Source organism: Scyliorhinus torazame, chromosome 19 (genome assembly GCF_047496885.1).
Source record: "Scyliorhinus torazame isolate Kashiwa2021f chromosome 19, sScyTor2.1, whole genome shotgun sequence".
Classification (NCBI taxonomy): Eukaryota; Metazoa; Chordata; class Chondrichthyes; order Carcharhiniformes; family Scyliorhinidae; genus Scyliorhinus; species Scyliorhinus torazame.
Genome location: NC_092725.1, coordinates 83,126,063 through 83,153,795, shown reverse-complemented (window position 1 = coordinate 83,153,795; position 27,733 = coordinate 83,126,063). Strand labels below are relative to the sequence as shown.

The window sequence follows — 27,733 nt, the reverse complement described above, 5'->3', positions numbered from 1 at the left end:
GTCGTTAGCACAGTCGTTAGCACAGTTGCTTCACAGCTCCAGGATCCTATGTTCGATTCCCGGCTTGGGTCATTATCTGTGTGGAGTCTGCATGTTCTCCCTGTGTCTGCGTGGGATTCCTCCGGGTGCACCAGTTTCCTCCCACGGTCCAAAGATGTGCAGGTTAGGTGGATTGGCCACGTTCAATTGCCCTTAGGTTAGGTGGGGTTGCTGGGTTACAGGATATGGTGAGGTGTGGGCTTAAATAGGGGTACTCTTTCCAAGAGCTGGTGCAGATCCAATGGGATGAATGGCCTCCTTCTGCACTGTAAATTCTATGATTCTATGATAAAGTATTTCCAATACAATTTCTTACGATTGTGATTTCAGGTGATGCTTTACATTATGGTTTGAGCATGAAGAACCACGGATTTTGTGCAATATTTAGGTATGCATCTGTGACTGTTTTACAGAGCAGCCTATAGCACTTGGCTTCTTCCTATAACATTTTAAAATGCACAATTTATTTTTGTATCAGTTCATCGTTGTAAACTGATGTGCACTATTTTGCCATTGGCATTTTGTAAACTTCTCTCCAATGTGACATCTACATTACTTATGCTCTTGTGAGTTATGGGACAGACAAATAGGAAGCATATTAAATGGGACTGCTTCTTACCCACCAGCCATTTTACATCCAGCAGTCACCAAGTTGCCAGCAGCTGGGAGGGAAATTCAGTGGCACAGATTGACCGGGGGCACTGCCAGAGTGCCCCGGTGGCATTGCCAAGATGCCAGTGCCCAGATGGCACAGGGGTGCGAGGGTACCACCCTGCCCAGAGCCCTACCACCCAGGGGCACCGATCGCCTGGGAGCCCCCCCCCCCGCCCCACACCCCCCCACCCAATGCCAGTATGCCTGGTCCATCTTTGTGAAAACCAGTAAACCAGTGCTAAATGGTGGCCGCTCGGGGTTTCCGAGTCGAGGCCGTCAGGTCCCAGGTACTGGGTAGATCCAGCGTAGACATATTCAAGTGAGACTATTGTCATGATATTCAAACACACATCACAACACACACATCATGATAGACAGACCAACAGACCAATTAGCACACATAACACGACAGCCAATCACAGACAAGAGCAGACACAGTATAAGACAAGAAACACGACACCTCCTGGGCAGTCCATCTGGAGACAGGACAAGGCCAGGACCTCATTAACAAGACACTCACACAATCACCACGTGCTGAGTACCAAGTCAGATGTGTAAATAACTAGTTGGAATAAAACTGCGTTGTACCAATCGCAACCGTGTTGGTTCGTCTGTACCTCAGAGCACCCAACACCACAACTATCTGTTGGCAAATCTGGATCCCGACCTCAATGTCTGTCTGAACTGTACGGAGGACAATATTTTTCAATGTACCTCAATACACGTGACAATAAACAAATCCAATACAATGGGATCCAGATCGCGATGCCTTGCACGGTGGCACAGTGGTTAGCACTGCTGTCTCATAGTTCCAGGGACCCTGGTTCAATTCCAGCTTCAGGTGACTGTTTTCACTTTCTCTCCATGTCTGCATGGGTTCCCTCCAGGTGCTCTGGTTTCTTCCCACAGTCCAAAGATGTGCAGGTTAGGTGGATTGGTCATGCTAAATTGCCTAACTTAGTGTCCAAAAGTTTAGGTGGGGTTACTGGGTTATGGGGATAGGGTGGAGGCGTGGGCTTAAGTAGGGTGCTGATTCCAAGGGCCAATGCAGACTCACTAGGCTGAATGGCCTCCTTCTGCACTGTACATTCTATGATTCTATCAGACCTGAAGAGGCCTCTTGCGAGATTTACCAGCCTCGTCACATCCCGAGTCAGGTGCAGTGAAGCCAATAGATCACACCCAGAGGTCGTGGTCAGAATCAGTTCTGGGTGGGTGGGTGACAAAGACTTCCCTGGGGGGCAGGGTTGCCTCCTCACTCACAAGAAGTACTGATGTATTGTGGAACCAGCTGTGCTTGCCACTCCTTCTCGATTTCCTGACCTTTGGGAAATCCACGCAGCAGCAATCAATTTTAAATTAGGCTCCTAATTGCACTGTTGGAGCCTGATTTTATGATACTGAATGTCCTGTTTCTGCACAGAAAGTTGAACACCAAGCAAGAACCATAAGAAGAAAGAGAGGGATTAACAAGGTTAGGGAAGGGCATGATTACATAGAACATAGAACAATACAGCGCAGTACAGGCCCTTCGGCCCACGATGTTGCACCGAAACAAAAGCCATCTAACCTACACTATGCCATTATCATCCATATGTTTATCCAATAAACTTTTAAATGCCCTCAATGTTGGCGAGTTCACTACTGTAGCAGGTAGGGCATTCCACGGCCTCACTACTCTTTGCGTAAAGAACCTACCTCTGACCTCTGTCCTATATCTATTACCCCTCAGTTTAAAGTTATGTCCCCTCGTGCCAGCCATATCCATCCGCGGGAGAAGGCTCTCACTGTCCACCCTATCCAACCCCCTGATCATTTTGTATGCCTCTATTAAGTCTCCTCTTAACCTTCTTCTCTCCAACGAAAACAACCTCAAGTCCGTCAGCCTTTCCTCATAAGATTTTCCCTCCATACCAGGCAACATCCTGGTAAATCTCCTCTGCACCCGCTCCAAAGCCTCCACGTCCTTCCTATAATGCGGTGACCAGAACTGTACGCAATACTCCAAATGCGGCCGGACCAGAGTTCTGTACAGCTGCAACATGACCTCCCGACTCCGGAACTCAATCCCTCTACCAATAAAGGCCAACACTCCATAGGCCTTCTTCACAACCCTATCAACCTGGGTGGCAACTTTCAGGGATCTATGTACATGGACACCTAGATCCCTCTGCTCAGCCACACTTTCAAGAACTTTACCATTAGCCAAATATTCCGCATTCCTGTTATTCCTTCCAAAGTGAATCACCTCACACTTCTCTACATTAAACTCCATTTGCCACCTCTCAGCCCAGCTCTGCAGCTTATCTATATCCCTCTGTAACCTGCTACATCCTTCCACACTATCGACAACACCACCGACTTTAGTATCGTCTGCAAATTTACTCACCCACCCTTCTGCGCCTTCCTCTAGGTCATTGATAAAAATGACAAACAGCAACGGCCCCAGAACAGATCCTTGTGGTACTCCACTTGTGACTGTACTCCATTCTGAAAATTTCCCATCAACCACCACCCTCTGTCTTCTTTCAGCTAGCCAATTTCTGATCCACATCTCTAAATCATCCTCAATCCCCAGCCTCCGTATTTTTTGCAATAGCCTACCGTGGGGAACCTTATCAAACGCTTTGCTGAAATCCATATACACCACATCAACTGCTCTACCCTCGTCTACCTGTTCAGTCACCTTCTCAAAGAACTCAATAAGGTTTGTGAGGCATGACCTACCCTTCACAAAGCCATGCTGACTATCCCTGATCATATTATTCCTATCTAGATGATTATAAATCTTGTCCCTTATAATCCCCTCCAAGACTTTACCCACTACAGACGTGAGGCTCACCGGTCTATAGTTGCCGGGGTTGTCTCTGCTCCCCTTTTTGAACAAAGGGACCACATTTGCTGTCCTCCAGTCCTCTGGCACTATTCCTGTAGCCAATGATGACATAAAAATCAAAGCCAAAGGTCCAGCAATCTCTTCCCTGGCCTCCCATAGAATCCTAGGATAAATCCCATCAGGTCCCGGGGACTTATCTATGGTCAAAGATAGCCTTAAGGAGTATTTTTATAACAGGTGGGAGTTCCATGGGTGGTATGGCTGAAGGATAGTCATTGATGGGGTGAAATTAGCAAATAACGAGAGCTAGACTGGTGTCAGACAAATTCTTTTACACAGAAGGTAGTGAGTGCTTGGAATGCGCTGCCAGGGGAGGTGGTGGAAGCAGATATGACAGCGATGTTCAAGAGGCATGTTGATGAATACATGAATAGTTTGGGAATAGAAGTATACAGACCCCGAAAGTGCAGAAGGTTTTAGCTTAGGCAGGCATCATGATCGGTGCAGGTTTGGAGGGCTGAAGGGCCTGTTCTGTCCTTTACTGTTCTTTGAATGAATGTTGGATTTTATGCTGGACAAAGGCCATGGGATTATGGATACCTATATTATTGAAGGTAGGGAGACTAGCGAGGAGAAAATTCTGGAAGTTAAGCTTTGAAGTAATGATTGAATCATTAAATCAGAGCAGAAGTAGTCAACTGCAGCTCATGATAAGTGCATGATAAAATATGGCTGAGTCAGCACAGCTTCGTCAAGGGGAGGTCATGTCTGACAAATCTGTTAGAGTTCTTTGAGGAAGTAACAAGGAAATTAGACAAAGGAGAACCAGTGGACGTGATTTATTTAGATTTCTAGAAGGCCTTTGACAAGGTACCGCATAGGAAACTGTTGAATAAGTTAAGAGCCCATGGTGTAAGATCCTGGCATGGATAGAGGATTGGCTGACTGGCAGAAGGCAGAGAGTGGGGATAAAGGGGTCTTTTTCAAGATGGCAGCCGGTGCCGGCAGTGCTGGGACCACAACTTTACACAATATACATAAATGATCTGGAGGAAGGAACTGAAGGCACGGTTGCTAAGTTTGCAGATGATACAAAGATCTGTAGAGGAACAGGTAGTATTGAGGAAGCAGGCGGGTTGCAGAAGGACTTGGACAAGCTAGGAGAGTGGGCAAACAAGAGGCAGATGGAATACAATGTGGAAAAGTGTGAGGTTATGCACTTTGGAAGGAGAAATGGAGGCATAGACTATTTTCTAAATGGGAAGATGCTTAGGCAATCAGAAGCACAAAGGGACTTGGGAGTCCTTGTTCACAATTCTCTTAAGGTTGACGTGCAGGTTCAGTCGGCAGTTAGGAAGGCAAATGCAATGTTAGCATTCATGTCGAGAGGGCTAGAATACAAGACCATACAAGACCAGGGATGTACTTCTGAGGCTATATAAGACCCCATTTGGAGTATTGTGAGCTGTTTTGGGCCCCATATCCAAGACAGGATGTGCTGGCCTTAGAAAGGGTCCAGAGGAGGTTCACAAGAATGATCCCTGGAATGAAGAGCTTGTCGTATGAGGAACGGTTGAGGACACTCTAGGTCTGTACTCGTTGGAGTTTAGAAGGATGAGGGGGGATCTTATTGAAACTTACAGTATACTGCAAGGCCTGAATAGAGTGAACGTGGAGAGAATGTTTCCACTTGTAGGAAAAACTAGAAGCAGAGGACACAATCTCTGACTAAAGGGACGATCCTTTAAAATCAGAGATGAGGAGGAAGTTCCTCAGCCAGAGGGTGGCGAATCTGGGGAACTCTTTGCCGCAGAAGGCTGTGGACGCCAAATCACTTCGTGTCTTTAAAACAGGTTTTTGATCAATAAGGGGTTCAGTGAGAAAAATATCAGCGATGATTGAATGGCGGAGCAGACTCGATGGGCCAAGTGGCCTAATTCTGCTCCTATGTCTTACGGTCTTATGGTCGTATGAGCAGCATTTGGGGCTTTTATCTCCGCACTGTCGTTCTTTCCCTAATATTCAAATTGTCAGTCATACACCTAACCCTCTTTGTTTAACTCAACCAATTTGAATTGATACTAGCTGTATGGGCAGCCAATGGAGTTAGGTGTTCAGCACCAAGGAGTGGCAATAAAAGAAAGAGGAGAAATGTGCAGTGGGAAATAATATCCAGTGAGGACTGTCAAGCACAGTGTGGCAGAGATGAATTGGGAGCAAGGTCCAATGGCGGCTGGTTGCTTCTTAATTAGGAAGGATTGGGGAAACACGGAGAAAGAGTAATTGGTCAGTCACTCTTGTGCACCTTATTAAGTGTGCAGTCTTTTGTCCATCTTTTTGGCAACAGAGACTGGACAGCCTGGTGAAAATAAGCAGCAGAGGAAAGAATACATTAAAAAGGGGCACAACTGCAAGAAAAGAGAAATCTGTTACAGTGGAGGGCAATAGTCACGAACAGCTAGCAACTTCCAGGTTTCTGGTTCTGCAATGTTAATTTCAAGCCCATGTTTTCCTGATTTTTAAAAATTTGTATTGTATTGCCCATTGCAAATTGAAGTCAAGAGGTCGCCCTAATGTGAGTATGCTTCAGGGTTTTCTCATATATAGACAGAGGTAGTGTTCCAGAGTATCTGAAATAAAAGTATCAATCACATTATCACATTAACTTGTGTATTTATTGGACAGAAACTGAGTGACAAAATGTTAGAAATATAGGTGCGTTTCAAACCTGAAGAGCAACAGGACAGCCTGTGGAAAGGTTTGAAAATTGTTGTTCCTGTTGATATGAGTCACATCAAGCATGGCAATCTTTCCAAACACCTACAATAATGAAACAAACAAAATTATATTGATATAATAACTCAAAAGGAAGCTGTCGTGAATTTATTTACATATTTACAATTACATGCTTATCACGGCATCTCACTCCCAGTGCAGACCTTCTGGGAGGATAGGTCTGGCCAGGCTCTGAGTTGGCCTGTTTTATCCGCGGCCTGAATGAGCCCCAAGTGTAGGCCTCCTGCCTAGGGAGCTCATATTCCACCACAGGGAGATCAATGATTGGTTCCCAATGGTCCTTGTGGGGGTTATAAAAATCGATCTTAATTATGATATTTTGTCTTTCTCGGTGACATCACAAGAAATATATAGCTTAATTGTCCTTGCCCGGTGGTAGCAAGCTTGGATGTGGGATACTGTGAAATAAACAGGGAGCATTCAGGTAGCTGAGATGTGATTTGACTGCCTGCACCAGAAGCGGGCAGCCAATTTTAATACCCAAGGCCTCAATTATGGGAGATTTAGAGGACCTGGCGACATTTTCCAGCAGTCCAGTGAATCCCACTGCATGCAAACCATCTCCTAACCACCGATTGCGAAGCCAGCATAGGGCCACTTCTGTCCCTCCCTTCCCAATGGTGGCCCCACATCAGTGGAAAGGCGCTCAAATGAGCAGCACAGACCACTGGGAAAAGTCACAACGATGCCCTGCCCTAACGGCAGCCCCACATCAGTGGAAAGGCACCCAAATGAGCAGCACAGACACCAGAAAAGGACACACCAAAACGGGGCATGGCAAAAGAGCAAAAAAAAACCCAAATACAGAGAAACCACAAGAAACTCAACAAACAATTAAGTACAAAGCAAAGCCTCCAGCATTCAAGCCAGCGCATGCTTCCCTCCCCTGGCTCCTGCAATAGCTCCACATCGGTGAAGAGGCACCCGCAAGCAGCTCAATTCACCGGAAAAGGACAGGCAGTGGCAGTTGAGGAGAGAGAGAGTGAACACCCCTCACTAGCACTGGGAAGGACCCCACACTGGCCAACTCTATTTATGTAGGTGTAACTGCTAATGATTTCCTAGACCCCCTCACTGGGGGAACTCATTTCCACCTGAGTAGCTCACACTCTGAGGTATTGGAGTGGAATCTGTCTCTGAGCTCCAGCTGCCTCTGGCTGTAGCCCTGCTCCCTGACATGGTGTGTTATTCTGTGTGTTATTCTGTATGCCGGCTGCCTTTTCTGGACTTTGAAGCCCAGACTATGGCAAGGGTGAATGGTGTTACCAGTTGGATGGAGGAGAAGATGCTTGCAGGGGAAAGAGAGGATGGAGTTGCCTGCCTGCAGTTGCCACACCTGGGACTCGTACTTGTTACTGGATGTCTTTCTGCTAACCCCTCACCGGCTGTGAGTGGAGCATTGGGTGGATTTTGGTTGGCATGCTACTGAGTTGAAAGTGGAGAAGAGAGAGCGGACTCATTTTTGTAGTTTTGGACTGGATGGTGTCTGGAGACAACTGTGAGGGCAGTAGGGTGGTGGCACAATTGACTATGTGTACTGTTTGAACTGTTGTTGTTGGTTTTGTTTTATTGTTGGGGGATTGTATGGTTATTATTGTATTTTTGTTGTGCATTGTTATTTTGGACCTAGCGGCTTGGAGCTCGCCAGTTGCTTCCCGGCTCGACCGATATCCCATGCCCAGCATAGATTGATGTGGAGATGCCGGCGTTGGACTGGGGTAAGCACAGTACAAAGTCTTACAACACCAGGTTAAAGTCCAACAGGTTTGTTTCGATGTCACTAGCTTTCGGAGCGCTGCTCCTTCCTCAGGTGAATGAAGAGGTATGTTCCAGAAACACATATATAGACAAATTCAAAGATGCCAAACAATGCTTGGAATGCGACCACTAGCAGGTGATTAAATCTTTACAGATCCAGAGATGGGGTAACCCCAGGTTAAAGAGGTGTGAATTGCATCAAGCCAGGACAGTTGGTAGGATTTCGAAGGCCAGATGGTGGGGGATGAATGTAATGTGACATGAATCCCAGGTCCCGGTTGAGGCCGCACTCATGTGTGCGGAACTTGGCTATAAGTTTCTGCTCGGCGAATCGCTAAACAAGCATTTATCCTTGTTATACGTAAGGTTAAGGATCTTTGCGGTCTGGAGGAATTTTCGGACGTTGGTGTCGTGGTCCTGCTGGTCGTGGCCGCAGATGGTGACAATATCGAGATACGGGAATGTTGCCCGTAAACCGTACCGGTCAACCATTTGGCCCACCTCGCGCTGGAAGACCGAGACCCTGTTAGTGACACCGAAGGGAACCCTTAAGGAGTGGTAGAGCCGCCCATCTGCCTCAAAGGCAGTGTATTTGCGGTCACTAGTGCAGATGGGGAGCTGGTGGTAGGCGGACTTAAGATCCACCATGGAGAAGACTTTGTAATGCGTGATCCTGTTTACCAGGTCGGATATGCGGGGGAGAGGGTACGCGTCCAGCTGCGTAAACCTGTTCATGGTCCGACTGTAGTCGATGACCATCCTATGCTTCTCCCTGTTCTTTACCACCACTACTTGAGCTCTCCAGGGGCTGTTACTGGCTTCAATGACTCCTTCCCTCAGTAGCCTTTGGACTTCTGACCTAATAAAGATCCGATCCTGGGCATTGTACCATCTGCTCCTGGTGGCGATGGGTTTGCAATCCGGGGTGAGGTTCGCAAACAGGGAAGGCGGATCGACCTCGATTTGTCGCGAGGCCGCAGACAGTGAGGGGGGGTATAGGGCCGCCGAATTTGAAAGTTAGACTTTGGAGATTACACAAGTCTAAACCTAGGAGTGTGGCCGCGCAGAGGTGGGGAAGGACGTAGAGCCGGTCATTTTTAATCTCCCTTCCCTGGACCGTGAGGTTTGCTACACAAAACCCCTTTATCTCTACTGAGTGGGAACCGGAGGCCAGGGAGATTTTTTGATTAACGGGGTGGACAAGGAGAGAACAGCACCTTACCGTGTCGGGGTGTATGAAGCTCTCCGTGCTTCCAGAGTCGATTAAGCAGGACGTCTCGTGCCCGTTGATTAGTACTGTTGTTGTAGCAGTTGAGAGTGTTCGAGGCCGGGACTGGTCCAGGGTCACCGAGGCTAATTGCAGCAGTTGAGTGTTCTCTTCGGGCAGTGCGTGGTCAGCCGAGCCAAGATGGCGGCTCCCATTTTTCGCACGTGGCTGGGGGTGCACAAAATGGCGGAGGCCATCCATCGAACGTGGCGTCCGCAGGACAAGATGCCGGTGCCCGGGGACCGCACGTGGCCCTGGGGGAGGAAGATGGCGGCGCACGGAGACCGTGGAGAGGTTTGTGATGGCGATCCGGATTTGCCACCAGAGACCGTGGCGACTGCACGGGCCTGGCATACCACCACGAAATGGCCCTTTTTACCGCATTCCTTGCAGGTTGATTCGCGGGCCGGGCAGCATTGCCGGGGGTGCTTGGCCTGCCCGCAAAAGTAGCAGCGGGGCCCCCCGGGGTTGCCAGGCTGCCTTGCAGCACAAGCTGGTGGGGGGGATGGGATATGAAGATGGCGGCGATCGCTGGCTGTACGGGGCCCATGGAGAAGTTAATGGTTGCGGTCCGCATTCGCCGCCGGAGACTGTGGCAACCGTCCAGGCCTGGCATACCCCCACAAAATGTACCTTTTTGCCACATCCCTTGCAGGTGGATGCGCGGGCCGGGCAGCGCTGGCGGGAGTGCTTTGCCTACCCGCAAAAGTAGCAGTGGGGCCCCTTGGGGTTGCCAGGCCGCCTTGCAGTGCAAGCCTGTGGGGGAATGGGGGAAGTCTCGGGGTCGGCTGCGGAGGGGTTCCACGCTGCCCAGGGGGCTGCCGCGCGGTCGGGAATGTAAGCGCGGGCGTTTCGGGAGGACACATCCAGGGAGCCTGCAAGGGCCCGTGCCTCCTTGAGGCCGAGGGTGTCTTTTTCCAGCAATTTTGGCAGATTTGGGAGGACAGCATACCTACCACGAAAGCGTCCCTGATCAAGAGTTCTGTGTGGTCGCTCGCCGAAACTTGCGGGCAGCTGCAGTTTCTCCCCAACACCAGGAGCGCATGGTAGAATTCTTCCAGCGATTTCCCAGGGATTTGTCGCCTCGTTGCTAGCAGATGTCGGGCGTAGACCTGGTTTACCGGGCGAATATAATGTCCTTTTAGCAGCTCCATTGCTGCATCAAAATCGTCTGCGTCCTCGATGAGGGTGTAAATTTCCGGGCTCACCCTTGAGTGCAGGACTTGCAATTTCTGTTCTCCTGTGGGTGTGTTTTCGGCCGTTCTGAGATATCCTTTGAAACACGCCAGCCAGTGCTTGAAGGTTGCCGCTGAGTTCGCCACGTGGGGGCTGAGTTGCAGACACTCCGGCTTGATTCGGAGCTCCATCCTTTTAAATCTAGCTTATTAAATTGATGCACGATCAATGACCACTAAAGCGAGGTTGTAGTCCAACTGAAGGCTTTAATAAGCTAGATGTTTCCCCCAGCAGCTCAGGTACAGAAAGAAGGCTGCTGGGGCGGCACGGGCTCTTATACCCCGCCTTGCAGGGCAGAGCTACCATACAGCTTGACCAATAGGAAACATACAATATCTACCAGTGGTGTTCAAGCATTACCAGGTATCGTAATACCTCTACACAGACTGCCACAGTAGTCCTGTATGGTGGGCAGCATAGACAGCTCCCAGGCGAATTGCGGGCATATTCCTCCAAGCTGTCAGAATTCAGTGTGGAAGATGGTATCCTCTTATGGGGGACATGTGTGGTCGCCCAGTAAAAAGGGCAGGAGCTAATACTAAAGGACCTCCACAATGGTCATCCGGACATGACCAAAATGAAAATGTTAGCACAAAGTTATGTCTGGTGGCCAGGTGTTGATGCCGATATCAAGAATATGGCCCAACACTACTCCGTTTGCCAAGAGCATCAGAGGTTTCTGCCTGCTGCGCCCCTGCATCACTGGGAATGGCCAGGGAGACCTTGGGCGCGCTTGCATGCAGATTTTGCCAGCCATTTTCAAGGATCCATGTTTCTCTTGTTGATCGATGCCCAATCAAAGTGGCTTGAGGTGCATAGGATGGCGGGGACAATGTCCCGCGCAACCATCGAGAAGATGCGTGTATCTTTTAACACACATGGCCCCTGAGGTGCTCGTCACAGACAATGGCTCTCCGTTCATAAGTGAGTAGTTGGCGGGGTTCATGAAAATGAACGGCATACGGCTTATCTGCACCGCTCAGTACCACCCGGCTTCCAATGGTTTTGCGGAGCGCGCAGTGTAGACGTTCAAATGGGGCCTCAAGAAACAGTTATCCGGGTCCATGGACACTAGACTGACTCGTTTTCTGGTTTCTTATAGAACCACTCCCCATGTGGTGACTGGGGTAGCGCCTGCGAAACTCCGAATGGGCTGCAGACTTAGTACCCGCCTCAGCCTCTTTTTCCCAGACATAGGCATGGTTGTACACCGATATCAGGAAAGGTAGGGGCATGGCTCTTCAAAGTTGGCCGAATCGGCAGTTTGCGCTCAGAGACCTGGGTCTGAATTCTTCGATCTTGAGGCTATGTTCTGACGCTGGCATGGGAACCGTGGCCTTTTACTGCCAAATATTTGCCGCAAAACGGCCACCGATCCTCCATTTGGCTGGGGCTAGCAGCCGAGCAGCCTAGAGCACCCGGCTCTAGCTGCCGATATGGCCAGAGAATTGCCGGGTCCGTGGGCGCACATGCGCATGTTGGCGGCTTGTAGAGGCCGCGCCGTACAACATAACATCGGCCGCATGGACCCGGCTTGCAAAATAGTGCCCCCCCCCCTTTGGCTGGCTTGCGAGCTCCGGACCACCCCCCAACAGTTCCCTAGCCCCTGACAAAGTCCCCCCGGCCTGCGGATCGGTCCTGCCCTGACTGTGGCGGTGCAGGACTGAGTCCGCAGCCGCCACGCTGAGTTCCCGTCAACTAAGACCATGAGAAACCCACGCTGTCGGGAACTCGGCCGGTCAGGGGCAGAGCATCGGGGGTGGGCCTCAGGCAACGTCTGCGAGTATGCCGCATTGGGGGCAGAGCATCGCGAAAGCGGCGCTGCCTCCGATTTAATCGGAAACGGGTCTTCTCCGGCTGATCGCCGAATGCGATTTCGGTGTCGGCGGCCGGGGAATCCTGCCCCTGGTATTTGTTCAAAATTTTGCTGGTGGTTCCCAGTGGGTCTGTGGTGTTATCTTTCGTCGAAAAGGCCCAATATCTTATCAGGTGGAGCCCAGGATCGCATTCAACGCAAGCATTTAGACCACATTCTGTCCAGAAGGCCACTGCTTCCCCAGATTCCCCATCCCCGGAGATCGCTTCTCCAGCCTACCTGAATCAACTACCTGTTTCGGACACAGTGGATGTTCATCCTTGGGAGTTTCCTCTGGCGCTGCACTCACGGACTGCTCGGGCCGTTACAGAACCCCACAGATAAATGGATGCCGAGATGGCGGAGGTTCTTGAGTCCGACTCCGCGATGGATAGGCAGGATGCCTATGAGGAAGAGACCTCCGTTCCACTGCCTGTGGACTTGCAGCAGTTACGCCGTTCATCTCAGAAGCACGTTCACCTTCTTGTTATACGCCACCTGATCCAGCGACTCGTGCAAACGACGGCCAGCCTGCTGCAAAACGAGTCCAAAATCCTCCTTTGCCAGGGTCTTCAGTGGATTCCTCAGACTTTAGGGGGGAGTGTGTGTGTGGTGGTGGTGGGGGGGGGGGGGGGGGAGAGTATAGATAAAGATACTTTCTGTTTGAATCTACAAATTTGTGCTGGATTCTTCATGGCCCTCACAAAAAAGGTGCCTCGAAGTTAAGGTGCCTCCAAGGCCTCCTTACCTCCCTATGCAGCACTGGTGGCGATGCCAAGACTTTCGAGTTGCCAGACCTGTGATTGAGTAAACAGTTTTGGAAGCTAGTCCACTGTCCTTAATAAGATTGTAATTTCAGAGGTGGCCAATTAGGAGGCTGGAGGAATATTGCCTGTCTCAGTGACTAAAATCCTGCCTGTAACATAAGATTCCACACATTCACTATGACACATGGGGTGGATTCAAGATTCATGGTGCGATCTACCAGCTCGTCACAGCGGCAGGATATTCCGGTCCCAACTGGGGCATGCATTTCCTGGCGGCGAGGAGTGCAGTCACTGGGAAATCCCGTTGACAACTGTGGGGTGGGTAACTCCCACTGGTGGGTTGGCCTCTGCTGCCGAAAAATTCACGGCATGTTGGTCAGTAAATCCTGCCATGGGTCTGCAGGCCTTGAATGTTCAACCAAAATGTAAACCTTTACTTAGAAGATGTTAACACCACAAGCTGCGATGTTAGATAGCCCATTTGCCCTCGCAAACGGCTGGTAGTTCCCTTTTTTTTCTTGTAGTTTAATGAGAAATTGTATAGTTGTGTTATGTTAAGCGGTAATTATAAGCTGTTCTTTCTCGGATGCGAAGTTAAAAGTTTAATCTTGTATTTAGAACAAAGGTTTTGTTTTAGAAATAATAAAACCCTATTTTTTAATTTAATCACTCCTGGAGAAAATCATTCTTTCCAAATAAACTAAAGTATTGGGGTTTCAGCCCGAGGCATTGTGGTCATCTGTTCTGGGATCATAATACATGCAATTAAATCACATGTTTGTTGTCGGAGGCTGCACTTTGCTGAAGGGAGGATGATCTTGCACCTAGCAGCAAATGTTGTGTTAGTTTGCTCAGATTAACTACTATTTACTAAATCCGGACAATTTATCAATATACTATATTATTTACAACTCTATTGGATAAGACCAATATTTAACTCCATATATGCAAAACATGAACCACAATAAACACAGTCACCAGTCAGCACATTATGCTTCCATTGCTCTGTGCTCATCACAATATATGGATTGATACTGGAAAAACCTGATGCTGTATTATTGCACTTACTTGCATTCCAATCACTGCATAGATGAAGAACAGCATAACTATCAGAAGAGCAACATATGGCAGTGCCTGCAATGAAAAGGAAAACATTGTTAACTGATGTTATTGGATGTTGACTCTAATGACTCTACTGCTGGGAAGAGTAATTCCTGTTCATACTGCTGATGAAAGAGTTGTGATATAAAGTTGTTGTTATCTGGGTGGACGAGTAGAAATGTAGGTCAAGAACTATGTCTACTGGATGTCTACATTTTCTGTGGGCCCTAAAATCCAAATTGGAGATGAGAGGGTTAGGTGAGCACTTTGTGTGATGATGATCATAAAAAGTATTGGATCACAAAGCTATTAAGGAAGAACTGTACTATTGAAACATTATTTTTTAAATAAAAGTATTTTTATTCCACAAATTTCCAACATTTTTTACAATTTACAACAAACCCCAACCCCCTAACCCATTAAGCCACACCTCCCACCCGCCTCCTCCCTCTGTCCCCCCTGCCCCTCCCTCAGCAGCCATGCGGTGCCCTCTCGGGAATATCCCGACTCGCTCGTGTAAGGATCCTCCTGTTTAAACCTTGTTTGTTCCTTCTTTGCTCCTTTCAATTTTCGTTATTCTTTTGGCTATTACAATTTTTTGTCCATGGATGATTAATGACTTCAAGGCTAAGCAGCTTACCTTTAAAAACAGGAAGTTCCAGCAGCATGTGCTGTTTTGGCCTGACATCAGTGATGACCCGGACTGACTGGTTTGGCTGGTGGTCAATGAGCTGACCCCAATATCCGGGTTCTGTTCGGGAACAGGCAGTGATTGGTTTTGCTGTCTTTGGAATGTTCCTCAGTGAGACCAGGTTCCATTTTGACTTGCAGTTTGAATTCTGGCACTGGAGCTGAAGGACCCCAGCGTAAGTCTCTCCGAGAACGTCTCTCTCTGGATATAAATGTTTGGCTAACTCTTTCTCTCAATTAAGCCTGGGAATGTTTCATTCTAGTAAAGGGCCTGGAAGAAACCCCACGAGCTGAGAGCAAGTATGAAGAAACAAAGCCTCTGTCACTCCAGGAAGGGTGTGAGTTCAGTGTTTTAAAACTACAGGAAAGCCAACATTTGAGATTTAAACCCCACTCATATCGGGAAAAGGCGCACTGAAGACATCCACAACGGAAGCAAGGACTCCCATCTTTTTTTAAATTTTTCTTTGAAATTTTTTTTTAGAGTACCCAATTCATTTTATCCAATTTTAGGGGAAATCTAGTGTGGCCAATCCACCTACCCTGCACATCTTTGGGTTGTGGGGGCAAAACCCACGCAGGCACGGGGAGAATGTGCAAACTCCACACGGTCAGTGACCCAGAGCCGGGGTCGAACCTGGGACCTCGGCACCGTGAGGCAGCAATGCTAACCACTGTGCCACTGTGCTGCCAAGGACTCTCACTTTAATTTGATTTGCCTTAATTCTTATCATTTCAACCCCTCTCCCCTCACTCTGTGTTTGTCTGTCTTGTGTGTGTGTTGGAGTAGAGGGTGGGACAGTAAAAGGGGGTAGTAGGTTAGCTTGCCATTTTCCATTATAATTTCAGCATATTTCAACTTTCTTTCTGTTATAACTGAACAGTTATTATGTTCAACTTGCAGACCAGGTGGCTATAACTTATTGAGATTCAAGAGCCAAAGATTCTGTGAATTTTATACAAATTATTGGTTAATTCACTTGTGTTGGGATTCTGGGGTCTGTGGGGCTGTAAACGACTGTGCACTAGCCCAGGGCACAATAACATAAATTAGGGGCTTGTCCGGGATCTTGGAATGTTAGATGGCGAATTTGGATTACAGCGTCAATTAAAAAGAGACCCTAGATTTGTAGTGATATAACAGGATGGTTCTGGAAGCTGCTTTGCATTTTTTTCAGGTGGAAGACCTAACTCTGGTTTATTTAGAGGGCTTCACAAAGACACGCTAATCAAATTGGCTGGAGAATTAAAACTGGACATACCAGCTAGAGCTAAGAAGGCAGAGGCAATTGAAGCGATCGCTCAGCATTTAAATTTGAAGGAAATGCAAGAGGTACAGCCTACGTGAGAACAACGATCAGCAGAACTTTCTAAAATCAGTTACAAATAAAACAATTGGAAATGAAGCAAAAAGAAATGGAGATGAAGCAAAAGGAAAGGGAGCTGAGGCAAAATAAATGGAAATGCAGCAAAAGCAAAAAGAAATGGAGATGGAAATTAGGAAGTTGTAATTAATGAAAGACTTCTAGTTTAAGGCAGTGGAAATGGGTGGAGAATTACCATAAAGTAGAGGAGTGCTTAATCCTAGAATGGAACCCAGTGGTGATATGTTTAAATTTATACAGGCTCTCCAAAAATTCAAAAGGAAGGAAGTAGAAACATTCTTTTGGGCTTCTGAAAAAATAACAACACAAATGGAGTGGCCTAAAGCAAAGTGGACATTACCCCTGCAGAGTAAATTGACAGGGCAGGCACTGGATTTTAATGCTTCCCTGTCAGAGGTGTCTAATGATTATGAGATGGTAAAAAAGGCTATATGAATTGGTTCCGAAGCATATATGCAGAAGGTTTGGAATTTGAGGAGACGGCTGGGACAGCCTATTAAAGAATTGGAAAGGGTTAAGCAGAACAATTTAAATAGGTGAGTAAGAGCATTTGGAGTTGAAACTATCTATGAGGCTCTGAGAGAGGTCATTCTCTTGGAGGAGTTTAAGAATTCCCTAACTTCTACAATAAGAACCAATGTTGAAGACCAGAGGGTGAAAACTGCCAGAGAAACAGTAATTATGGCTGATGATTATGAGCTAACCTATAAATTTAAATCTTTGTTCCATCATCCCCATAGTTTTGAAAAGGATAGGAATTGCGAGAGTGAGAAGAAGGCAGGTAGCCAGAATAGAGAATGGACAGCTGGGAATGCTGTGAGATCCCCTCCTCAGGCCAGAGAGGAAGTTACTGAGGCTGGAGGTGAGACTTGGAAGCCCAGGTGTTACCATTGTAATAAGGTGGGACATGTTCAGTCAGCATGTTGGAAGTTGCAAGGATGGCCCATGGGACTTATGGGGGTTTACAGGGAGGATTCTGAAAAGGGAATGAAAATGGAGAATACTAAAACGCAAACTATAGCGTTAACTCGACTTAGGAGATCTGTGGTAAACACTGCTCTGGGAGCAGGTGCGAGGACTGCGGTAGATGAGAGATATGGTGGTTTTATGTCTAAGGGGAAGGTCACCCCATTTTCTTGAACAGATGTAGTGAAACCCATAACAATTTTAAGTGATGCCGGGGCTACCCAAACCCTTGTGCTGGAGAATGATTTGTATTTTCCTCCAGAGAGCTCAATGAAAGATGAGGTATTAGGGATAGGTGGAAGTTTTATCCCAGTTCCATTGTATAAAGTGCAATTGGAGTGTGATTTAGTGTCAGGTCCAGTCGTTGCTGGAGTAGCTCAGGAATTTCCAGTGAAATGAGTAGACTTACTTTTGGGAAATGATTTAGCAGGAGTGAAGGTTGTAGCTTTGCCCATGAGGGGCAGCACGATGGCACAGTGGTTAGCACCAGGGACCCAGGTTCAATTCCGGCCTCGGGTGACTGTCTGTGTGAAGCTTGCACTTCCTCCCCGTGCCTGCATGGGCTTCCTCTGATGTGCAGGTTAGGCGGATTGGCCATGCTAAATTGCCCCTTAGTGTCCAAACGTTTAGGTGGGGTTGCTGGGTTATAGGGATAGGGTGGAGGTGTGGGCTTAAGTAGGGTGCTCTATCCAAGGACTGGTGCAGACCCTATGGACCAAATGGCCTGCTTCTGCACTGCAAGTTCTAAGATTACAGGGAGTTTGATGGAAGCACTGCAGTTAGCATCTGACATGCCAATGGTAGGGCATGCAGGAGTTACGAAAACTCATTGGGTCATAAATGACTCTCAGAAAGAGATTTTGACAGCTGTTGATTACATATCAGAGGACAAGTGACAGTGAACCAGCTTCTGAGTCTTCTAAGACCGAAGCTGACCGTAGGGAGGAAGAGTCAGACGAGAGTTTTGACTTTGATTTTGGTTCTGACTACGAAGTGATGATAAACAATTGTTACCGAATAGACCCGCCACTAATTGTGATTATAAACAATTGGTAAGCAATCTTTCAAAAGCTAGTAAAGGAGATAGCAAACTGGACGAAGAAAATGAATTGGATTTTTCTAAAAGTAACTTTTTACAGACTCTTGCAATAAACCCATTACCATTTCCTTCAGGTGAGAGAATTTCCCAGTGCAGGCTTGCTTTGAAGGAAAGTATACATGGAACATGGCATCAGCTCAGGATGAGGACAGCAGGGATGGTGAAATGATACAAGCTGGTGGCTGGTTGACCCACATTCTTTTGAAGGTCTACAGCGCTTCTTTAAGGTAAAAAAAGCAAGCAAGGGAGGTGAACTAATTGGCCATCAAACCCTTTCAAGAGTTAAGGGGAAGGTGGATGGAGAACCCTGTAGTGGTCTGCAACCCCAGATGTTAGCACAAACCAATAAGTTCATTGAGCTTATTGAGTTAATTGATACATAGAATCAGAGTAGGTACCATACTCTGATTCTGAAAGTAGTGAAGCAAAACTGAAATCTGGAAAGCACAAATCATTTCAGTCCGTATTATTAATTGGAGGTAAAGGTTGAGATTCCGAAAACTCTGATGAGGAGGTAAAGATTGTCACCCAAGGAATGATACATATGGGGTAGGATTCTCCCCTACCCGGTGGGGCGGGGGGTCCCGGCGCCGAGGAGTGGCGTGAACCACACCGGCGTCGGGCCTCCCCAAAGGTGTGGAATCCTCTGCACCTTCAGGGGCTAGGCCCACCGCGGAGTGGTTTGCGCCCCACCGGCCGGCGCTGAAGGGGTTTGGCGCCACATCGGCCATGGCGGAGGACCACAGCGGCCGATGCGGAGGAATAGAGTGCCCCCACGGCACAGGCCCACCCGTGGATCGGTGGGCCCCGATCGCGGGCCAGGCCACCGTGGCCCCCCCCCCCCCCGAGGACCCCGGAGGAGCTGGGTCCCGCCGGTAGGGACCAACCTTGATTTACGCCGTCGGGATCCTCGTTAAATGGGCGGGACTTCAGCCCATCGCGGCCCGGAGAATTCGGGCGGCCCCGAGGCCCATTGAGTCGCGCCAGTCCCCAACATTCTCCGAGGCGGGCGGTGCAATCCACGCCGCGGCAATTTTTGGGGGGCCGGCGGACGGCGGGGGCGGGATTCACGCTGACCCCCGGCGATTCTCCGAACCGGTGGGGGGTCTGAGAATCCCGCCCATTAAGTCAACCAACCCTGAGAGGACTGACCCCTCAGCTGCAAGTCAAGGGAGAATGTAAAGTTGGAGAATTGAAAAGAGTCGATTGGTTAAAAGTGAGCCCAATGATTCTCTTAGCGTTGACAATCCAATTCGTAATATGGTTGTAAGAGATCCTCAAAATTTGGTTAAATATTCATTGGACAATCGGGAAAGACTGACAGTATTACATGAGAGACCAAAAGAAACAGATATAGTAAAGTAGCATAGATGGAGTTGTAGGGAAACACCAGTGGGGTACTCTGTTAACTACACAGTGTGGACATAAGGACCATTGAAACACTATAACGACACCCATCTCGACTAGAACTGCAGACTGGATTTGTTCAAGACTGAGGAATATGCAGAAACAAGCAAAATTGCTGTGGTCCACAGAATGCCAATGAGAGTTTGGGAGATCGATGATTATATTGGAGGACAAACTGGTGCTGGCCACCCTGGAGTCTTCCAAACTACTTGCATTCATAGAGATGTTTAAAACCCGGAAAGCAAGATTTTATTGAAACCGCTTAATGTTAAAACTGTACATATTCCTGGAAAAGATAATGGTCGGGATTTTCCATTTGCGAGACTATGGCCGGGATTCTCCGTAGCCCGACGCATAAATTTGGAACAGCGATTGGGCAGAGATTGGGTCCCGACGCTGGAATCGGGCAGGTGGCACATTGACGCCGGGTTGCGATGCTCCACCCCTCCAAATCAGCATCATCGGGACGTGCACAGTGCCCAGTCGCAACTCCCTTGGTACGTCATTGGCCAGCCCACCCGCGATGCTCTGCCTCCGATGGGCCGGGTTCCCGATGACCGGGGCCACGTTTAGTCCCAGCGGTCGAGAGCCTGACATGCCGGCGTGCGGATAGTATCCTGGCTGGGGAGGGCTGCTGCCAGTGGTGGGAGGTGGCCAGGAGGTGGGCTGTGGGATCGGAGTGAGCGAGTACGCGGTCCAGCATGGCCGGCGCCATGTTTTCTGGTGCGACCGGGGGATGGTGTGGGGGTTGTAGGCGTGTGCGGCTGCAGCTTGTCAGCCCTGCTCATGTGCAGCATGGGAGCTGGCGATTCTCGAGCGTTCCACGGGTGTTTCACGTGACGCCGATGCTAGCCCCTCACCGGTAGCAGAATTGGTGAGGGTTTTGCGCTGATTTTCCCATCATAAAACATCACAGATCCTTTGTTGGTATTGATGTGTTGGGTGCTCTGGATCCGTGGAACACATACAGGCCACAAACACTTAAAATAGTGCAACACTATTTTATTAAGTTAGAAACTGTTGAACATACTTTCACTGTGGGTTAACACGATGTCAGATTAAACTAAAGACCTCTGCCTGTCCTAACCAGTCTATGCACTCAGCACATGGTGAAGATCTGTGCTGTAAGCTCTGCCTTTCTAGGAGGCTGCATCCCGAATGAGCGGGAACTCTGATGCCCCCTGTCTTTATAGTGCGTGTGCTCTAACTGGTGATTGGCTGCGGTGTTGTGTGTGTTGATTGGTCTTGCTGTGTGTCAGTGTGTGTGTGTTTCTTCACCATGATATACTGGTGTATATTATGACAGGTATCGGCACTTAGCCTCAGGAACGGAGAATCCAGCCCTATGTTCTCCCGCCGGGGGTGAATTGGAATCAGAGGACCCTGGCTGAATTACCGGTGCCACAAGTGCTGGCATGCCACCCTGTTCTGTCCGCTGCCCTTGAGATGCGCCGATGTCAAATGGGGCGGATTGAGAAGAACTGGAGATCGCTGTCATCTCCTTGGTGGAAGGCCCGGGTTGGCCTCCAGTGTTTCCTCATCCCTGACAGTGCCCAGAGGGCCCTGGGGGACTCCATGGTGCAGCGGGGCAGCTGGAGCGAGCTCCACAGGCCTCTGATGTCTTTGCTAGTCCTGCACCATACCATGGTGTTGACACTCTCAGCGATGCTCCTCAATGAATGGGCCATGTCCACCTGTGTCTGGGACGCACCCCTCAGTGGCTGCTATATGAAGCCGAGGCCCTCAGCCCTGATCGTCACAGATTGAAACATGCCTTGGACACCACTCAAGACGCGCACATCATGCTCCAAGTTTAACCATGCTCCAGGTTTAACATGGCAGTCACCACCTTAGCAGTGTTGGCCTCCTTGCCACACATTGTCGGCAACATCTCATGCGACCAAAGCATTTGGGACTCCTCCAATCGGCTATGCATTCGCTGGAATGTACCTGACATCCCCTCCTGAATGTCACGGCCTATCATTTGCATAATTTCGGGGAGAACCTTGTTCAGAGGCACAGCAACTGACTGGTACCCATCTGACTCCTGGGGTCCAGCGGATCTCTGACTTGCTGTTTCCTTTAGATGTTCCTGCCTCCACCTGATGTGCATCAGTAACTGTGTGTGCTCACTAGATTGTGCCGCAGAAGCCTGTCCACTAATGTTGCCCACTGAGGTGTGTGTCTCAGTGCTGGTGGAAGGTGGGGATGATAGTTATGATGCCTCGCTGGCGGTCTCCTTGAACTCTCCACCGAGATGGTTTCTTGGTTGGCCGGAGTGGAATGACACAGGATGGCCTGGCATCATCAGATGGAGATCCTGAGGGACGATGGACATGTGGTCAGTGAGAGAGAAGGATAATTTTGTCTGACATGAACACTCGCTTGAGACAGATCAGTTGGGTGAAGGGCAGTGGATCTTTACTTCTGCGGCGCAGGTCAATCTCGCTGTTGGTGACTGCTCTCTCCAGATCAACTCTACGATCTCCAGGGACTGTTCCTCATAGTGGATGAGGACTCTGATTTCTGCGACTTCACCTCCTGCCTTGGCCTTTTCCTGCTTATTATGGGCTATCTTCTCTTGCGGGGACAAAAGGAGAATATTGTGAGCCATGTGTTTGATGGGTCGGGGGATCTATAACAGGTGGCATATGTGGGTACCGCATCTGGACATGAATTGGTTATGCTGATGGGTGCCAGGGGGCTCTGAGGAACGAGCATGAAGATTGGATGCGGGGAGGGTGTGGGTATCAGCCAGTGATCAGTAGTGGGGGGGTTTGGAGATTTGAGGGGTGGCCGGCAGAACTGATGCCAGCAGAGAGGTGGTAACTTACCCTTGCAGCTCGGTGGAGGTGGTTGGTCATCTTCAGACATCAGACGGCGGTCCCCCTGGTTATGCTGCCTGAACTGACAGCCACTGCCACTGCCTCCCAGGCGACATTGCTGACCCTGCTGCTGGTCCTCCAGCCCCCCTCGGGGGAGCAGGATGTTCCACTTTTCATCCACAGGATTGAGAAACCTGGCCAGGTTGGCATCCCCAAAGTGAGGGGCAGATCTATACGCTGTCATGCTTGTGTGTTGACTGGGATGAGTGGTTTAAAAGCAGTTCCCCCTTATTAGCGGTGAGAAGCTGTGGTGTGAGTCAGGCAAATCAGATGGCGAGACAGCCAGTAATGGAAAGAAGCTCGTCGGGGCTAATTTTCGGCACAAAGTGACATGTAGTACGGGTTGCAATCTTGCCAACCCGGGCTTCGAGAAACACTCTGGCAAACATGCCCAAAGTGACACTACAGAAATCACTTTAGAATCATGACAGGAAATAACTAAGATGCCCAATTAAATCTTTGGTTGGTAGTTCACAGAAACTGATTTTTTTCAAACCTTTATTTATGAGGTTCTTGAAAAAGGGATCTGGCTGCTCAAAATGCAATCCTCAAAATTCCAGTGATCTCTTGATTAAAAAAGGCCTTATTTAGGCTGTGTCTGTGCAAAATAATCTTGAAATGGACAGTCTGTTCTGAACATACCATAAAAAGACTTTTAAAGTAAACTAACCACTCTGTGTCGTAACCTGATATTGAAAAGAAAAGGTTGTGGTAACTATCGAGAGCATTACAAAATTAAAGCTTTCAATAATTTTCCTTACCTGAAATGATTTGATGAACGTCCACAATAATGTTCGGATTCCCTCACCTCGACTTAGCAGTTTCACCAAGCGCATCACCCGAAATAGACGGAAGAAGGTAATGGAAATCCTAGAGTTTTCATCTGAATTCTGAAGTACCTCACAGAAAGTAACCGGTCACAAAATATATTAAAAAGTGGCAACTATTGGCAATACTGCAGCCAGAGCTCAGGCCCAACAGCTTATTGGTGACTTTTATTTTTCCAAAATGTCCTTGTTACAAATTTAATGTAAAACATAGCCAATAGAAAGTTCTTAGAACTATTATCCCATTCACCACCAAAATATACCACTTGATGTCATTCCCACTCTTTCATTAGGTCCAAAATTATATCAGATAGTTGAAATGTTACAGCTGGATATAGTCTACAAGTGGCACCAGGACAGCAATGTTTACTGGGTTAAGCAGAAAATATGCATAAATATACACACCCATCACTATTTTCATCCATAGACTTCAATAGACAGATTATTATTTTAACACATGTCCATTTTTGATCTATTCAAAGTGTAATAGAAATATATAGCACAGAAGGGAATCATTCATCCCATTTAGCCTGTGTGGCTCTTCGAAGGAGAAGCCATGATTTGTTCAACACCCCTTTTTTCTCTACATTTTTACTGAAGCATACTACCCCACATTAAATTCCATCTTTAGCCCAAACTGTCATCTTATCCCTGTTGCAGCTTCCTTCCATCCTATTTTAGCATAATCTGAAAACTCAGATAACATTTCTTTTTCCCTTATCTGCAAATCCTTGGTAAACATAAGCAGTTATAGAACAGAGCCCTGTGTACCACTTCTACTGACTTGCAACCACTCTGGAAAAAGTTCCATTAACTCCCACTCTCCTTCCTCTCTCCTAAACTGCATTTAATTCAATTTTCTTCCTCTAATCTCATCCCTTGAAAATGCTTCAAATCTCCTGTATGGTATCCTGTAAAAGGCTTCCTTCTTTAAAAAAAACTCTTTATTAAGTTTGTTCAAAACAGTCTTCTCTTTTCAAATATTCTCCTCACAAAATGTTAGACATTTTGAGGAAAGCAAAAAAAAAATCACGGGTGCGATTCTCCGGCCTCCATGCGCTCTCGCTCAAGCGAAATGAGGCCGGTGAATGGCAGGAGAGGCAGATGTTAGTTGGGGGTGGGGGAGGGGGGGCGGGGGGAGGAAAGAGGGCAGGTGAGCGTGGTGCCTTCAAATCAACCTTCATTCGCGGCGAGAAGCCCGCGAGGCCTCATTAAGTGGGCCAATTATCATTAAATATTGTTGCCGGCCTTGCTGTCTAGTTCAATCTTGTTTCACAAAAAGAAAACAATGGTGATATCACTTACAAAAAAACAAATAAGTTCAAACTGAACACTTCAACAATCCTCAATACTAAACATTTTCTCTTTTATTGTCTGTAAACAGAACTAGGCCTTAATTTGTACTGAGGTAGACTATTTTATTTAAAGGCAACCAGAAAGCAGTTTGGGATCTGAGGAACCATTGCATAGTCACAAAAACAAATGAAAGAATTGTCACAAATCATATACAGTAACAAATTAGTGCACATCCACAATAATGACAAACAAAGTAAATAGGCTCAAAACATGCAAACTCAAATTTCAAATGGCAGTGCAGAAAAACAAACAAAAGCATGTGGTAGTTGAGGAAGGAGACCTGCACATTTGTCTTACCGTGGGGATGGAAGTGGCTGAGGCATTCTCATTTGTCGCTGGCTTTAAAGAAAGGCAGATAGAGATGAGTTATAATAAGACTGGCAGTGAGACAGCTTTTCAGCTACATCTCTACACAAGTCTGTATTTTATACTAGCAAACCAGCCACAACATAAAGGAAGGGGATTTCACAGCTCTTTTCTTACACCTGGAAATGCTTCAGATAGAACTAATAGACTTTTACTTCTCCTTCAACTTGAGATGTGTTTAATCTTATTCGTGTTGGTCATTTCAATTTTACAATTTGTGATATTTACTTAAAAGGACTTCATAATACTGTTAGTTCCCAAGAACAGCTAGCTCTGACAACTTTGCTCAGACCTTTTGTATCCATTGCAGGTGAGAGGCTGCAAGGCAGCATGAGGTGTCCATTGGACTGTAAACTATAATGGTGTAGTTTATAAATGGTCATCTTTATGAGAAATGAGCATTTTATGTTGTTTTTACATGTATAACTCTGGTTCACAATTAAGATGTCAACAATAGGGCTTGATGGGAAATTAAGATGTCAATTTCTGTAAGCTACAGTGAGCAAGTTGTTGTAACTATGTACAGGACTGACCTTCGGGGAAGAACGGGATGTACAATAACAGAAACCACTAAGCAAGGGGAAGACAGCAGGTGCAAGCAGGGGGCCTCATTCTTATCTTTTAGTTGACAGTCCAAGGATATACCAGGAGCTAATAGAAACCACTATGCAAGGGGGAAAGACAAAATGAACATAACATAAGTCCAAATAAGGAATCACTGATAAGGAAACTGCCCTTTCAGCAGTTTGTGGGATGTGTTTCTCACAGATTGTATCTAACAAAGTGATGCTGTATGAATTCTTTGTGTCTGCCAATGTTGATGGGCTGCACCCGCTCTTGGAAGATCGATTGAATAAAATACTTCTTCAGAATTTGACTCAGTGTAAATTATTATCAAGTGAGCGGTGTTTCTCACAATTGGGGGATCGTGCCGGGATAGTTTTCATTGATCGAGGGGGGCGGCTCAAGAGGAACCGAGAAGATGCGTCCCGTTATTTAAACAGTCTCGTACTTCGTCTTGAGTAGTTACCCACGGTCAACTGAACACGTTCCTAGGGTAGTCATTCTGAAGAAGCAAATAACGGATTATAGTGGCAGGCACGCCGTGGAAGTGAAAGTCAGGCAACTCTGTGCACGGAGCAAGGTAAGAAAAACAACTTTTAAGTATTACCTTGTTGACTTGGGTTCGTATCTAAACATCCGCAAGGGCGGATTGATGATATAAGGACTCTGGAGTTTATATCTAGACATCCGTAAAAGTGTATGGGCGGATTGATGATATAAGTACTTTCAGGATTGTGATTGTTTTGATGGACCGGTCATAACTAGACACTTTACTTCGAAATAAGTGAAAGTTGAGTACATTACAATGGGAAGTAAAAACTCGAAACAAGGAGACGGCGCTGATAAGAGAATCCCTAAGAATATCCCACCAGAAAGTCCAGTGGGTCGGATGTTAGTGAATTGGGATTTTGAGAGTTGTACAAAAAATAAGGACAGGAAAACAATGATAAAATTTTGTGGCTTCATATGGATAAAGGAAGCAATCCGTAAACCCTCAGTCTTTTGGCCGAAATACAGTTCGGACGAAGATTGGGTGTGCCAAATTTTGAATATATATGTCAATGATAAAAGACCCTGTTCCGATAAAGAAGTAAGTTATGCGAGTTGTTGGCTTCCTAGCAGGAACGCCACCCGAATATATCCATTAATCCCACAGGGCGAAGACGTTCCCACCGCCCCTCTTAAACAATGGGACGTCCTAGATAATTTGCCACCTCCTTATAAGAATAAGTCAAATGACGATAACTCGCCAAATGACCAACAAGTGAATAAAGGCAAATCAGAGGAAGCCCCTGAAGAAGAAGGAGAGAGTAAAATGATATTAAGATCCACAAAAGGACAGGGAAAGGAACCAGAAATAACAAAACTGAACCCCCTTCGGGAAGTCCCGATTGGAGATGGAGATGTAGGATTTGTAAATTCCCCTTTAAATTCAGGAGAAGTCAGAGCATTCAAAAAAGAAATGAAAACGTTAATGGAAGACCCCTTAGGACTGGCGGAACAATTCAATCAGTTCTTAGGTCCTAATATATACACATGGACCGAATTAATGTCCATTATGAGTATCCTATTCACGGGGGAAGAAAGGGGTATGATTAGAAGAGCAGGCATGCGACTGTGGGAGAATAAACACCCGACAGGGGGAAGCGAACCAGACAGAGAGAGAGAGAGACAGAGAGAGAGATACAGAGACAGAGAGAGAGACAGAGGGAGAGAGACAGACAGAGAGAGAGACAGAGAGAGAGATACAGAGAGAGAGAGACAGGCAGAGAGTGAGAGAGACAGAGAGAGACAGAGACTGAGAGAGAGAGAGACAGACAGGCAGAGAGAGAGAGAGATACTGAGAGAGAGAGAGAGACAGAGAGAGAGATATACAGAG

At 47.4% G+C, this 27,733-nt stretch overlaps 1 protein-coding gene across 5 annotated transcripts in view; it reads right to left on the bottom strand.

Moving 5' to 3' along the window:
- cacna1c (calcium channel, voltage-dependent, L type, alpha 1C subunit) overlaps positions 1-27,733 on the bottom strand; it is a 1,623,635-nt gene that overhangs the window by 224,571 nt on the left and 1,371,331 nt on the right. For all 5 annotated transcript variants that reach the window (XM_072484617.1, XM_072484613.1, XM_072484615.1 and 2 more), the window contains 4 exons: positions 25,222-25,263; positions 23,503-23,631; positions 14,277-14,342; positions 6,258-6,349 (listed from right to left, as the gene is read on the bottom strand). In XM_072484617.1, coding sequence (XP_072340718.1) covers positions 6,258-6,349; positions 14,277-14,342; positions 23,503-23,631; positions 25,222-25,263 — 329 coding nt within the window. The remainder of the gene's footprint in view (positions 1-6,257; positions 6,350-14,276; positions 14,343-23,502; positions 23,632-25,221; positions 25,264-27,733) is intronic.